Source organism: Takifugu rubripes, chromosome 4 (assembly GCF_901000725.2).
Source record: "Takifugu rubripes chromosome 4, fTakRub1.2, whole genome shotgun sequence".
Taxonomy (NCBI): domain Eukaryota; kingdom Metazoa; phylum Chordata; class Actinopteri; order Tetraodontiformes; family Tetraodontidae; genus Takifugu; species Takifugu rubripes.
In genome coordinates, this window is record NC_042288.1 from 7,445,204 (window position 1) to 7,458,345 (window position 13,142).

At 44.4% G+C, this 13,142-nt stretch overlaps 1 protein-coding gene and 1 long non-coding RNA gene across 4 annotated transcripts; one reads left to right on the top strand and one right to left on the bottom strand.

Annotated features, from left to right (window-relative positions):
• Positions 1-1,846: 1,846 nt before the first annotated feature.
• LOC105416337 (uncharacterized) lies at positions 1,847-4,092 on the bottom strand. 3 transcript variants are annotated; one of them, XR_964501.2, is made up of 4 exons: positions 2,806-4,092; positions 2,587-2,624; positions 2,281-2,381; positions 1,847-2,206 (listed from the first exon to the last, which is right to left on the bottom strand). It is a non-coding gene; the product is annotated as an uncharacterized lncRNA (long non-coding RNA). The 3 variants fall into 3 exon arrangements; XR_964500.2 differs by having other exon boundaries at positions 2,587-4,092; XR_003888211.1 differs by having other exon boundaries at positions 2,281-4,092.
• A 6,588-nt stretch (positions 4,093-10,680) lies between these two features.
• On the top strand, positions 10,681-12,647 carry LOC105416347 (protein FAM161A-like). The gene is made up of 4 exons (XM_011603149.2): positions 10,681-10,827; positions 10,980-11,236; positions 11,351-11,515; positions 11,588-12,647. The coding sequence occupies exons 1-4, from the start codon at positions 10,729-10,731 to the stop codon at positions 12,315-12,317; spliced, it is 1,251 nt and encodes a 416-aa protein (XP_011601451.2). The 5' UTR covers positions 10,681-10,728; the 3' UTR covers positions 12,318-12,647.
• Positions 12,648-13,142: the final 495 nt, after the last annotated feature.

Here is a 13,142-nt window from a genome sequence, read left to right on the forward strand (position 1 = left end):
AGGGCCACTCTGATGTCCTGATATATGTGTGTGTGTGTGTGTGTGTGTGTGTGTGTGTGTGTGTGTGTATGTGTGTGGCTACTACAAACAGCAGGCAGCCAGTGCTGCGGGCTCCCTTTGTTCCACATGGGCCTGTTGTGTGGGGCTTCTGCTGTGTGAAGCACCTGTAGCCTGCATACATTTGTAAAACTGTCTTGTATCTCACACACGCGCACGTCTAAAGACTTTTATTGATGGAGAAGACACAGCAGTGAAACTAATGTGGCCATTAGCATTTAAGCTAGCCTCCATAAATAGTGGATCAAATATCCCCCAAGATTTTCATATTTCATCCTGTAATTATGGATTTTAGGGGTTATGGTGCTTCTGGTCAGGCCTGATGACATTGAATGGCCAGAATTATTATTGGAGTCAACCATTTCAGGATAATTACAATTAGTTCTGCAGCTATTCAGAAGCGGGTTGATGCACATTTCCGAATCATAATGTTGCGTATTTCCTTTTAGGAGAATAGATATTCAATATTCTGCTGACTAATAAGGACGTGAAGGATTTGATGTCAAACAACTTGCTCCTCAATAGAGAGTGATTGCTGCAGCCAGCACGAACACACAGTTGTCCTCCATCTAATTCCTAATTGCATCATTTTTCTCAACAGAAGCCCGTCATGCACCCGATTCACATCCTGCTGCGTGGGATTAATTGGCTTTAATTATGGATATCAGAGCCCTTCACAGTCGCTCTGTCATCACAACAGACGACAGGTTGCTAATCCCAGCTAATGACATTAACTGGAGAGGCTGTACAGGGACCGTATATCAGCATGTGCGTGCGTGCATGCATGCGCGCGTGTGGAGGAGCCCTCAGGCAGGCAGGACTCAGGTCTCGTGGTAATCCAGCATCTCAGGTGGTGAGCGAAGCTTTGTCTGCTCTGTGTGTGATCACCTGAGGGTGTCGGCAGAGCACACACTGGTGTTTCTGCCAGCCAGCTTCTTGAGTATCAGGTTGGATCAAAGTGGGACTACAGCACCAAATGGGCACATTAAACATATGCTCACGTCGCCGCTAAATAATGCGCCCATTCATACGGAGCCAAGGCTAACGTGGTGCACGTTCCCACGGCCATGGATGCCCACTATAACTGCTTTAAACTGGCAATTAGATCTGTGTGAAACAGTATTGGTGCAAAACGTGTTTGGGGAAAGAGGACGGCAAGAATTGAAGAGAAGGGGAGAACGGCCCCACTGTGTTCCTGAAGCTCCAACCTTCAGCAGCAGTTGCTCCGCTCGTAAAACCAGTAATTTTAGCAGCAATCGGGACAGTTCCACATCGCCAGTTAGCATCTGAATGGAAGGTCTCTGCTCTGAAACCCCCTCACTTGGTTCAGGAAATGTAAATCTCATCTGGGCCAGGCTGTCAAACAGGTTGAAACATCAACACGCTTGCATTGTCCAGTCTTTTGTGTACAGCAGCGAGCAGCTGTCACAGTATTTCATCGAGGATTGCAAATCTTGGCCACGTTACAGCGCTGACAGACGTCAAACACAGGCTGTAGGACTCGTGGACATTCAGACTAATGTTCGTTGTTTCTGGATTAACTACGATACCCAAAGTTTGCTTCCGTAAATACATTACAACTTGCATAACGGAGAAAGAGAGGCCCGTCAAACCATCCCTACAGAAGATTAGGATGCAAATAAGTGACAAACTGGTTAAAATTCATTCCTGCTTGACGGGCCGGAGCCAGAAGGAAATGCTTGCGATGAAACCCAAAACAATGGAGCGGCTGCCCATGTTCAATACTATCTGCTATTTACTGTTTAAGAGGATTAAATGCAAACAGACATACTGAGGTGATTTTTAATGTAGACTGGTGTGATAAATGAGTCTCAAATTTGCTGCTAGTCGGAAAATAAATAGTGAAATCTTCTTCCGTTGTTCAAACAAAGAGCATTTGTAGCTATATAGCGGTGCAGGTATTATAAAAACATATTATTTCAAGTGCTTCTTTGGAATTCTTTGTCATTCATTTGCTGGAGGGCCCTCTTGACACAACAATAACAGCTTTGTCGCTCTTTGACCAGATCCTGGCAGCGATGTCCTTGGTGTCCTGTGACTTTGGATGGAGGGTGTCGCTCCTTTGCCTTCTCCCACACAATACGGCCCTTCTTCCCTTACAGAAACCAGCTGAAATGACATCTTGCTGCTGTGGAAGAGGATTTAAAAAAGAAAAATCACCTGAATTTGCCTGACTGTGCACTTCTTTGTCATCAAGCGTACCTTTTATGGAGAAATGACTCGACTACGCCCATGCATGAGGAATGAGGAACCATCTTTGGCCATGAGGACCTTTCACCTTTGTCCCATTTTCACCTCCAGGACTAAACGTAAAAATGACACATGGTCGATTTGCGAAGTAAATGCATGTTCATAGTGTTAATCAAGTGACATTCGCAACTGCTGATGTGGAAGGATCTTTATCAGCAGTGACTCGGCATTTTAGAACCAGTTGTTGACATCATTTGTGTTTGGATAGAATTAGGACACTAAAATGTGACATGTGACACACAGGGTCATGTGAGGTACCTCCGTCTGTGTGACTGTTGCTGCACACATCCTCTTTGCTAAAAATGCAGAGAAGGAAAGGGAGGAGCAGAATAGAAGAGGCAGAAATGAAAGTTAGTCTTCAATTTGCATTGCAGAATATTGCAGGTTTCTGCTGCACTTATAAGAAATGGCTGAAACATAAGTCAAACAGAGAAATGGTGGCGTTATGGTGAGAACATACACTAGAACGTCTGTTACCTTTGTGTTTTGTTGTGTTTCCTCCCTCATGTGTGCTAAAGTCAGGCCCTAAATATCCATGATTTGGCTAGGAAAATGTCCCCGCGCTTTTCTATCAGCTCCCAGAGGAGGTAAAACATTTACATGTTTGCTCTTGTGCGCTGCGAGGAAGAGAAAGCTGCTGTCAAACAGGCGTTCATCAAGACTAATGGACGTTAACTGTTACTGAGCAGACAGATGGCAGCTGCACTTCATCACCGTCATGCTGTGGCTCTGTGCCACCGTTTATGCTGATCCAACACAGAAACACGGGAACAAGACTGTTTCCTCATCGGGACCTTGGAAAATGTAGCAGCGGATGTGTTAAAATAGCATTTACTCATGAGCAGCCCAAAACTGCCGGCTGAATTGAAACTCATCCTGCCACTAGAATTCCTTCCCGTGGATGAAGCGTCTCAGACGCCACCTACCACACCAACATGGATGTTTTCATCTGCGGTCTTCCTGCTCTCTGGAATGCCGCACAATTACCCATGATGGGCCTCCCACCATCACATGTGTACTTCAAATGTACTTCAGAGACGTAGGGGAAGAAACGTTTTCCTGAATTCATTCTTTTTACAAAGCTTTTGCAGAGGCAGATCAAAGAAAATCCATTTCAGATCAAAGGAAAGGAAAATCTAGATTTTCTGGGGGTGATTTTAGCATTATGTCAGGATTGGAAGGGTGTGACCGGTTAGAGGATGTGTGCTTTACAATGACAGATGACTTTATCATATCAAACTTCAAAGTCAGAATGATTCTGTTGACCATGTAAACACGACCATTCAGACCCCGTGGCACTTCCCACCTCACATCCCCTCTCAGTGATATTATACGTCCTCAGCTAACGCAGGTGCACAGATGATTCATTAATCATTAGCTTATTTCCCCCAGCATACAGAGCAGTCTGAGAGTTGTGGTGATCACATCCTGTCAGTGGAGTAAATAATTATGTGCCACTTTAACGGTATTTCCTCAAAAATCTTGACAGATTTCAGTTTTTCAACATTTTAAGCAGACTAGCATTAGTTGTCCTCACTGGAAAATCAAAGAAACCGAAAAAATCTGGAGCCCAGGTCAAAGCGAGGGTAGCTTCAATGTCTTTGTGACTTAAAAGTCAACAAGGGGTGAGCCACAGAGTCAGCCTTAACCATCTTAGCAACACTAACCAGAAATGTGGTAGTTTGTTATAACTGTAAAATAAAAAACACAATCATATTTAATTTTAAAATGAAATCAAATGATGAATTTGGAAGATTTAAGCCAGCAGTAAGAAATGATAAATAGAGATGATGTGACTATTTGTGAACTGTGAGTGAGACTCAACACCGATACTTTGCTTGCTCAGGGTTTAGTCCCGCTAAACCCGCTGGTGTCTACAACCACATTGGAGTTAAGATAAAAACCAGTACAAACCACCTAAACCCATTCACTCAAAATAAATGTGCACACAAACAGCCGTTTCAGCCTGAACGGCTCACAACTGAAGCTGCACATTAAAGTTAATGTGCAGGTTGTTGTTGTTGAACAGACCCTCAGATGGCTCCTCTTTTCAAGGGATCTGCAGGATACTTCCTGTTTTATTTCAAAACAAGTTTTTAGTTAAATACCAGAAAACAAGTTCTGTCCTAACCTTGGTCTTCTCAAAGTTTCTCCCTGTTAAATGTCACTTTTGCTAGTTTGAGGTGGAAAAACAGTGAAAAACAGCTAAAAATCTTCTTTAGGTTTGCATTATATATATTATTCAGCATTTTTGTCAAACAAAACCACAATATTAATGCCAAAAACTCTCCAAAACAATGCTATTGTATGAACAAATTCATGAAAAGTGCTTATTGTTTATTATATAAGGAAGTGTTGAGAGATGGAACTCCGTCAATCAGCGAGTCTTAACTGAAGAAAAGGGAGGTAGGAGGGATTTATTTTAAAGATACAGCCGACTTTTCAACTGCAATTCTCATTCTGTGGGAACGTGGGATGTTCCTTCCTCACCTGCTTTAATTCTGTCATCAAATCCTTGTGTGTTAATATGCTGCCACGGCACGACGCCGCCCGTCCTCCGCTGGCTGCAATCCATTAACTGTGGTTTGGAGGTCAGGGAGGTCACAGCCTCACTAATTATTATCCATTAAGGATATTGTGTGCAGTCATAGTGATGGTTTCAGGCCCTGCAGCACCGTCTGTGATGAAGCGTTTGCTTTCATTTTCAAAGCCACAAGATGTACTTTTCTTCATATAGAAGCACAAATCTGTTGTGTCTTACTCTAGAAAACCTGTTAAGCCACTGTTTATTCCGGTCATTATGTCAGGTTATCTCATTCTCGATTTAAAAAAAAATTGAATTAGCAAAGCATAACACCACATGTGGCACAGCATCTGATTTACTGGAAATGACAAAATACCAGTAATACCAGTGTGAAATTCCCCTTATGCTATACCTCATCTGTGTTCAGGGACGGTTCAACAAACTCTTTGATGTCACCGGAAACTAAAACCCAAAACAGCAGTGAACAGTTTAAAAGTGTGAATGACAAAAATAGTGTAATATGTGACTTAATGCTCACTTCCTGTGTGCTTTTAGAACACTTATGAGATCATATAGTTCCCGCCTTGACAAACTTTCAGTTCTCAGGGTTAGGTTGAAGAAATGCATGTAGAAACGCGTCGGGCTGAGTTCCACCTTACTTTCATTTCGGTTATCAGAGAAATTTTACCGCTGTAGTTCCTTTGAAAGCTGGATTAGTCTGAGCAATGTTTTATTTTTCATGAGAGCACAGCAGCATTAAGCTGCAGGGCAGGAAAGAACAAATTCATTTTCAGCTAACTCGATTTTCTCGACCGCTGCCATCTTTTTTTATTTCCACTGCTAAAAACCAACTCTAGTTCTGTGCCTGCAAGTAAGGGGAAATATTTTCACTTTGCGATTTGTGACCGCAGCGGGTGGGGGTGTGGGAATTCCCCCTGCTTCCATTGTGGTTGGTTTTGGCCCCATTTTCATGACAACCTTTTCAAAATTCGTGGCAAAACAGTTTCCAATGCAGACACCATATCGAAGCCCATCTCCATGCAGACCACACACAGGCTGTAGTACAAGTACCAGTTGGTAGGAGGCGGTAATGAGTCAGACATGCGTAGAAACGTCACAGCTGAACATTTTCAAAAACTAGCGATTTAATGGGGAATCACTGAAAATGGCCCCGTTTTAGGTTTGCCCACAATGGCGGCGCTTTTGCTACGCTCCATTCTGGAGCCCCATTATCGCTCCGTTTTCAGGCATTCAAATGCGGGCAGACAGCCAAAATGGTGCCAAAGTTTTGTGACATGTAAACAGGCCCAAAAGCAAAACTTGCTTTTGAAAAAGTTTTGAAGAAATGTTCACATCCACACAGTCGCCGAAAGACTGTAATTTGCACTGGCGACCTGTAGGTGGCGCTGTAAAATAGTATCAGAAACAGAAAACACAGAAGCAGAAATGCAGCATATGTATAAGTGTAAATCAGTCTTGTGGGCCAGGTTAAAAATTTGTGCAGTCTGGCTACCAAAACATTGTTTCCGTGGTGATGAAACATCCATACGACAAAAAGATGTTAGCGTATGCTTATAAGCCCGTGTAAACTTTCACGTACAGGCAACACATGCGTCAGAATCTGAATGGTGTTGATACTGAGCAGGCAAATAAACACCCCCACACACAAATAAACACCCAAAATATAGACCGTTGGCTTCTAACTGGGGGTTTACAGTGTGTTTCAGATGCAGCAGACAAAAAAAGCACTTTCTGCAGCAAAAGAATCTAATAACACACTTCTAGCCTGTGGTCAGCCAGCACAAGATGCCAACAGCCAGTCCAGGCGGGGCAGACGTCCAGCCGGCCGCTGCCCAGGCCAGAGCCTGCAGGTCTGATCAGAGTGGGAACAGAGCACTTCGATGATGTTGGAGAGATTAAGAGATGAGAGGAGGATGACGGATGAGGAGACAGAGGATGGAACCCCGCCATCACATCAAGGTGCTTTTGTTCTGGGCCACAGACTGCAGGCAACAATTACTGTACGCACACCGGAAAACATCCACCGACACACACACACACACACACACACACACACACACACACACACACACACACACACACACACACACATAAACATATTCTTAAACATCTGAGCACAAACTACTTCAACCCAAGCCTCCTCCTCCTCTAATTGACCACTTCCTCTGAACCTCTCTCTGTTATCAACCGTTCTGTGGGCGTATCCTGCCAGGGTGTATCTGCTCACAGCACTCCAGCCTTTGTGTAGTTGTTGGCTTTAAAATACCAGATGGCCAGATAGGTGTATCACTTCACACTTTAACAGAACGGTTTGAGTTCTGAAGACCTACTTCCTGGCCTGGCTGTGGTACTTTCTGCAGTTGTCGATCAGAAAGATACAATAGAAATAACGCTGATTAAACAGATAGCAGTTGTCGGTTCATAAATTGCTTCAGTGTGTCATCATCCAGTTCTTAGGTATTTTCTTTTGTTGACTTCCACCAACAATTAGCATGCTAACAGACTAGCTGCCGACAGGCTGTGCTTGTAATGGCTACCACGTGTGCTGAGCTCTCCCTCGGGGTTGCTGGTGATAGACCTCTTACTGTAACCAAAGATTTTAATCACCATCCAGAATGTCTGTTGTTGACGAGTTTTTCTGTCCTGAGGTGAGTCTGGATTTCAGGTGCGATCCGCTAAAGTACACAAAATACTGCCCCCGACAGATAGGTGCCACCTGTACCTCGGCCGTCTCATTCGCAGCAAGAATTTACGACCTGTGTCTGCTTCCTCGCTGAATGTCAGGACAGGGGAGATCTGCTCTCTGTTGCTCCAACATCTATAAACAATCGATCCACAAGAACATTATGATGAGAAATGGAGAGAGCATTAGGACAGAGTGCACCGCCGCCTGGGATGGTTTTAGCTCCCCTCTTGTTTAGACAAGCATTGGTGTTGGCTATAAAAGGAAGAGGAAAAGCTCTCTCCCCCCTCCCTCTTCCTCTCTCTCCCTCGCTCTGTTTCTCAACTTTTCATTTTATTTCCTCAAAAGCATCGTATCTGTCCAAGCATGGCGTTTGAGCCCGCATACACACTTGTATGCTTTGGGTGTGTTTCATTTCAGCCATTCACATCCACCCAGGACCACGACAGCCCTGCTGGTGCGTGCAGAACCTCCACCTTCCACAACTTAAAAGAACTGGGTCAAAATGGTGAAGGTGGGGCTAAGAGAACAATGAATAATAAGCTGAAAGCGGCAGGAAGGGTAGTAACATCCTGTTGCACACTCCAGAAGCTCAGTCATTGTGCAACACAAATTAGAGCAATTTCTAAAAGCTGAGTCTATTTTCAGCCAATATGACCCGGTTATGACGTTTAAAAAGAGCTTGCCCAAACAACCGTCTATAAACTTTAATCGTTGAAATAATAAGCATCTGCTGATGTTTAGCTGTTCCTCTGTTTCCTTTTCTGTGTGGTCATAAATGGCTCTTAAATAGGAAAATTGGAAGCTGATCCACGGAAGGAAGCAGATACTTCTGCTCTCTTATCCATTTTTTTTATATGAATAAAACTTACAGAGGTTCCCTATCAGCGTAGAACACATTGTGACCCGAGTTATCTTTAAACGCTCCTTTTTAAAGAGATGCAGCAAATTTTTTTTGGCCCATATCAAGGCTCCACTTGGCCTCATTTTCACAGCCGATGCTGCGCAACAGGAGTGGTTTTCAGGGGCTTGTAAAGCCAGGCTGGTTGTCGGGAGGGCGGGGGATCTCTCTGGAAAACAAGCACCTCCAGAGGTTCTGCTGTGAAGCTGGGAGGGGCCGTCCACTCCTGGAACTCTTGGTCAGTGTTGGTTGGAAGGCCCAGCTCTGCAACACGTGTGTCTGAGTCCGATTCCAGTGAGCTCATCAGAGGTTCAGAACGTTTCCTGCTTAAGTGGTTTTTAAAGATCCCAAATGAAACAGAAGAAAGAGGAAGGAACACTAACGGTTTCACGCTTAGACCACAAAAGATAGACAAGTAAAATGCAAATACCTTAAATCTACCTTTAACTTAATATTTCTTTCCTCAGACACTATTATTTCAGACTAAATGACCAGAAATGCTCAATCAACCTTAACTGTATCTGGAAAAAAAGAGCAGAAATGTTCATTTACACACTGGTGAGTAGATGCTGCGGATGTGATGACTGTTTACTCCGCCTGGCTCTGGCTGAACACTGCCACCATTCATCCCACGCCAAGACACAGAATCCACTGGAAAAACTGGACACGGCAGCGAATACCTCTGTAATAAGTGACCCCCCCCCCACCCACACACACACACACACACGCGCACGTCTAAAGACTTTTATTGATGTTAGACATGGCAGTGAAACTAATGTGGCCATTAGCATTTAAGCTAACCTCCATAGAGGATCCCCAGTGGATCATCATCATCATCATCATCATCATCATCATCATCATCATCATCATCATCATCATCATCATCATCATCATCATCATCATCAACAACAACAACAACAACAACAACAACAACCCCAATATCAATCTTTTTAACTTTGACAGGAATTTGGAACTCCAACGACACAGCAGCGCCATCAAGTGGTATAATTATGCATTGCAGGAACGGCAACGGATAGTTTTTTTTCGTGCGCTGGACGGTTCCGTGCGTGTTTGCACACGCGCGTGTGTAAATCACGAGGGAGCGCTTAAGGCCTCCCGAGATGCACTTGGTCTGCAAAAGGAGTGTGACAGACTAATCCTTTTACTAAGTGGTTATAATCGTGAGATTCTGCAATTTTTGTGCCTCCTGTAAAAAACGCTGCACATCCAACTTATTCCACTTAATTGCGACCACTTAATTAGAAATATCTGGTACATCTTTAGACTATATTTAATTCTGACAAAACCAGTGAAATGCAGAACTGCTTTTTCTTTCATTTCTTCAGATTAAATCTTGAGAGCTCTCTTTCCTACCTTGATTAGATGAGATGGATGGAGACAGGTAACAGATGGGGAACAGGGCTGTAAAAATCTGATCACTTTTAATGACACTGATGAGAAGTAAACTGATTAACACAGTTAGCTTTGGGACACGTGCTCCAATCTCATCTGTCAAGTCCCAGACGTCCCACAGCTGAACTGGGACAAGGTTTCGCACCACCTGATGTCATTATTAAAAAGCAAAAGTTCAAACAAAGTCTGGCAGATGGGAGGTAAAATCCGTAAATTTAGTTAAGCCCGATGGAGACGAACGGTATTATTACTTTGTAGACGCCACACCCAGCAGAAAAGCACAAATAAACATGCTAACACGGCCCCATAGGCAACCAGTGAGTGTACCAAGTAGGTCTTGCATGTACATTGTGGATAAACTTTCCATATGAAATCATAAACATCAAAAAACTAAAGAAACGAATTTTTTTGATCCTATTGTGAGTGCTCTGTGATGCCCATAGAGTGCAGTTACACATTTTACCCAGGTGATGTCACTGTTATTATTATTATTATTTTTTTTTTTTACTGCCGCCAACTTCTCCCTTGTTGCCACGCACCCGAGTTTTCCCTACATTTATTCATATTGCGTTGTACATCACCCGCAACTCACCTCAGAACCTCAGGTTTCTTGTGTGTTTATCTTTGCACGCGACATCAAAGTTAATCTGTAAATCAGATTTGGAGTCATCCAGGCAGGCTCCTGTCTGACTTGTGTCAAGTGAAAAGTGGCAGGACCATATGGAGCATGCTGATCATAAGAGGATAAAGTCAGTGTGTGTGTGTCTGAATGTGTGCTAATCTTTTCCCGGTGTCTTGCTCTGATTTAGTTATTTTGCTCTGCTCACAGAGGACTCGTCTGCTTCTTCTTCAGCAGCAATGTACCGACCATCCTCCGTGAAAAACAAGGAACTGATGACTCTGTATGAAGGAGATGGAGAGGAGAGTTTCTATCAGAACGAAGATTCCACCAGTGAGGTGAGCTGAAATCAGAATAGGGAGTCTTCAATGTTATGCAGGCAAACTGTAGTAAGAACTAACAATCAAAGCGAATAAGGCACGACAAAACAATTGTACATATGCATATGTTCATTTTGAGTTTGGAAAACTTTAATACACCCACATTTCAGGAGGATCTAGAGGAGAGAAGAGGAGCCAAGGGTTACCGCAGCTCACTCTCCCTGGAAATCTATGGCCTGAGGAGGGAGCAGCAAGTTTACTTCTCCAACCAGGAGTACTATGCCAGGCTGGAGGAGCTAAAGAGAACTCACCTGAGGAACATGGCCGACCTGGAGAAGATGTACATCAGCCAGGAGAGGGTCAGAGATGAAGGGTACGGCAGAGGAGATGACAGAGAGGACGACAGAGAGGACGGGCTCACTATCAGGTTGGCTCTCTTCAACAAACACGCAAATCAGACTTGATCTTCTCTTCATATTCTCTTTATTTGCGCTTTATACTGTGAGTCAGCATCGTTTTATTAAAGCTGACATCTCTGCAGTTTTGGTCCTGCCAGGAAACTACAGCGGATCAATTCTCAGGAGGAGCTGGATTTCCACGAGACGTCGAGCAGTTCGGACTATTCCGAGCTCCACAGCGCAGAGAGCGTGGGGGAGCTGGAGATGGACGTTGCGAGGAGGACCGATCAGGAACAAACATATGGGAGGTTGGTGCGGCAATGCTTCAGTAAAATTGCTTCAATCAAATTCCCAATGTTTGATTGTCCAATCCATCCCAGAGACTACACTCCGAGTCCTGAAGATATGATGTTCCTGCCCCGGAGAACCTCTCAGAACAAAACAAGAACGGCGTCCCCTCAGACTATTGTCAGTGTCAGGCCAAACTCAAAGGTCACTGTCCCCAAACCCTTCCAGATGATGCTGAGAGAGGAGGAGAGGAAGAGGCACAAGGTGAGGACGCGCTCTGAGATCGAGCTGGAGAACACGCTGCTCAGACGGGAGCTGGAGGAGCTCCAGGAATGCCAGAAAAAGTTCCGTGCGTCCCCAGCGCCGGCGCACATCCATCTGCCCCTGTATGAAGTGATCAGTCAGAGATTCAGCCAGGCCAGAAGTGTCAGGAACACCAGCAGAAGAAACCAGGGTTCTCCTACCGCTCAGCCCTTCACTTTCCTAGAGAGGGAGAGGAGGAAGAAGGAGGCCAAGATTGAAGAAGAGCTGGGGAGGCTGGGGCCCAAAGAGGAACGACAAGTCTTCAAAGCAAGGCCCGTCCCTCGCTCGTTGTACGCAGCCAAACAGAGATCCAAATCCACGAGTCGCCACCCCAAGATCTTAAACGTCTGCATGCTGGAGAGGGGGGTCACGGAGGGCCACAGTGATCCCAACTCTGACCCAGAGCAGGTCAGCTCCCCAGAACCGTGCAGGCCTCAGAAGTGTGTGAAGAAGCAGCTGGAGGTGTCCATTGAGCTGGTGAAGGAGAGCGAGCGGCAGCTGCAACACTCAGCCGTGTAACAAATGTGACTCCATCAGCGTGAAATTAAAAATTATTTTATAAGGCTAAACAATGCATTTATTTAGCAAAGATTCTGCACAACAGGGGTAGACAACCCAGTCCTGTGAGTGTCGGGCCAGGCTTTCTGTCAACTGCTTTCACCAAGGAAAGAGGGATCCTGGTTGAAAGTGTCTATCTGGTAAAATAGAAAACCCGGCCTGGCTGTGACACTCATAGGACTGGACTGCCTAGCCATGGTCTAGAACAGGGGTCGGCAACCCAAAATGTTGGAAGAGCCATATTGGACCAAAAAAACAAGAAACAAATCTGTCTGGAGCCGCAAAAAATTAAAGCCTTATATAGGGCTCATAATAAAGGCAACACTTGCTGTAAGTGTCTATATTAGCTGCATTAGCCTACTTTCCAAATGATAAGTAGGCTACAAATACATAATGAGCATTCATGATGAAATGTTTATTTTCCCTGCAGCGCATCCTGGAGAGAATGAGGCACCACGTGGCCACTCTGCTGTAGATGACGCTTTAAGTTTAACTTCCATTATAATGAGATGTTGAAATTAAATATTTATTATACACATTTATACAGCATTGGAAAACTTTAAGAATGATTGTCACGTTATTCCTCCTACAGAAATTATATTAAAACAATTTCCATTTTCATATTTTTGAAAAAGCTCCAGGGAGCCACTAGGGCGGCGCCAAAGAGCCGCATGCGGCTCCAGAGCCGCGGGTTGCCGACCCCTGGTCTAGAATTTTCTCCATGTGGTTGACAGTCTTGTATGAATTAACTAAAGAAGGTTTTTGTTCTGTTCAATTTCAGAGTTG

Bases quoted from the DNA above. Each gene is read 5' to 3' on its own strand.
- LOC105416347 (XM_011603149.2), top strand. From the start codon at position 10,729: ATGTACCGACCATCCTCCGTGAAAAACAAGGAACTGATGACTCTGTAT. The intron at 11,237-11,350 runs GTTGGCTCTCTT...ACATCTCTGCAG, and splicing joins GAGGACGGGCTCACTATCAG to TTTTGGTCCTGCCAGGAAAC. The intron at 11,516-11,587 runs GTTGGTGCGGCA...AATCCATCCCAG, and splicing joins CAGGAACAAACATATGGGAG to AGACTACACTCCGAGTCCTG.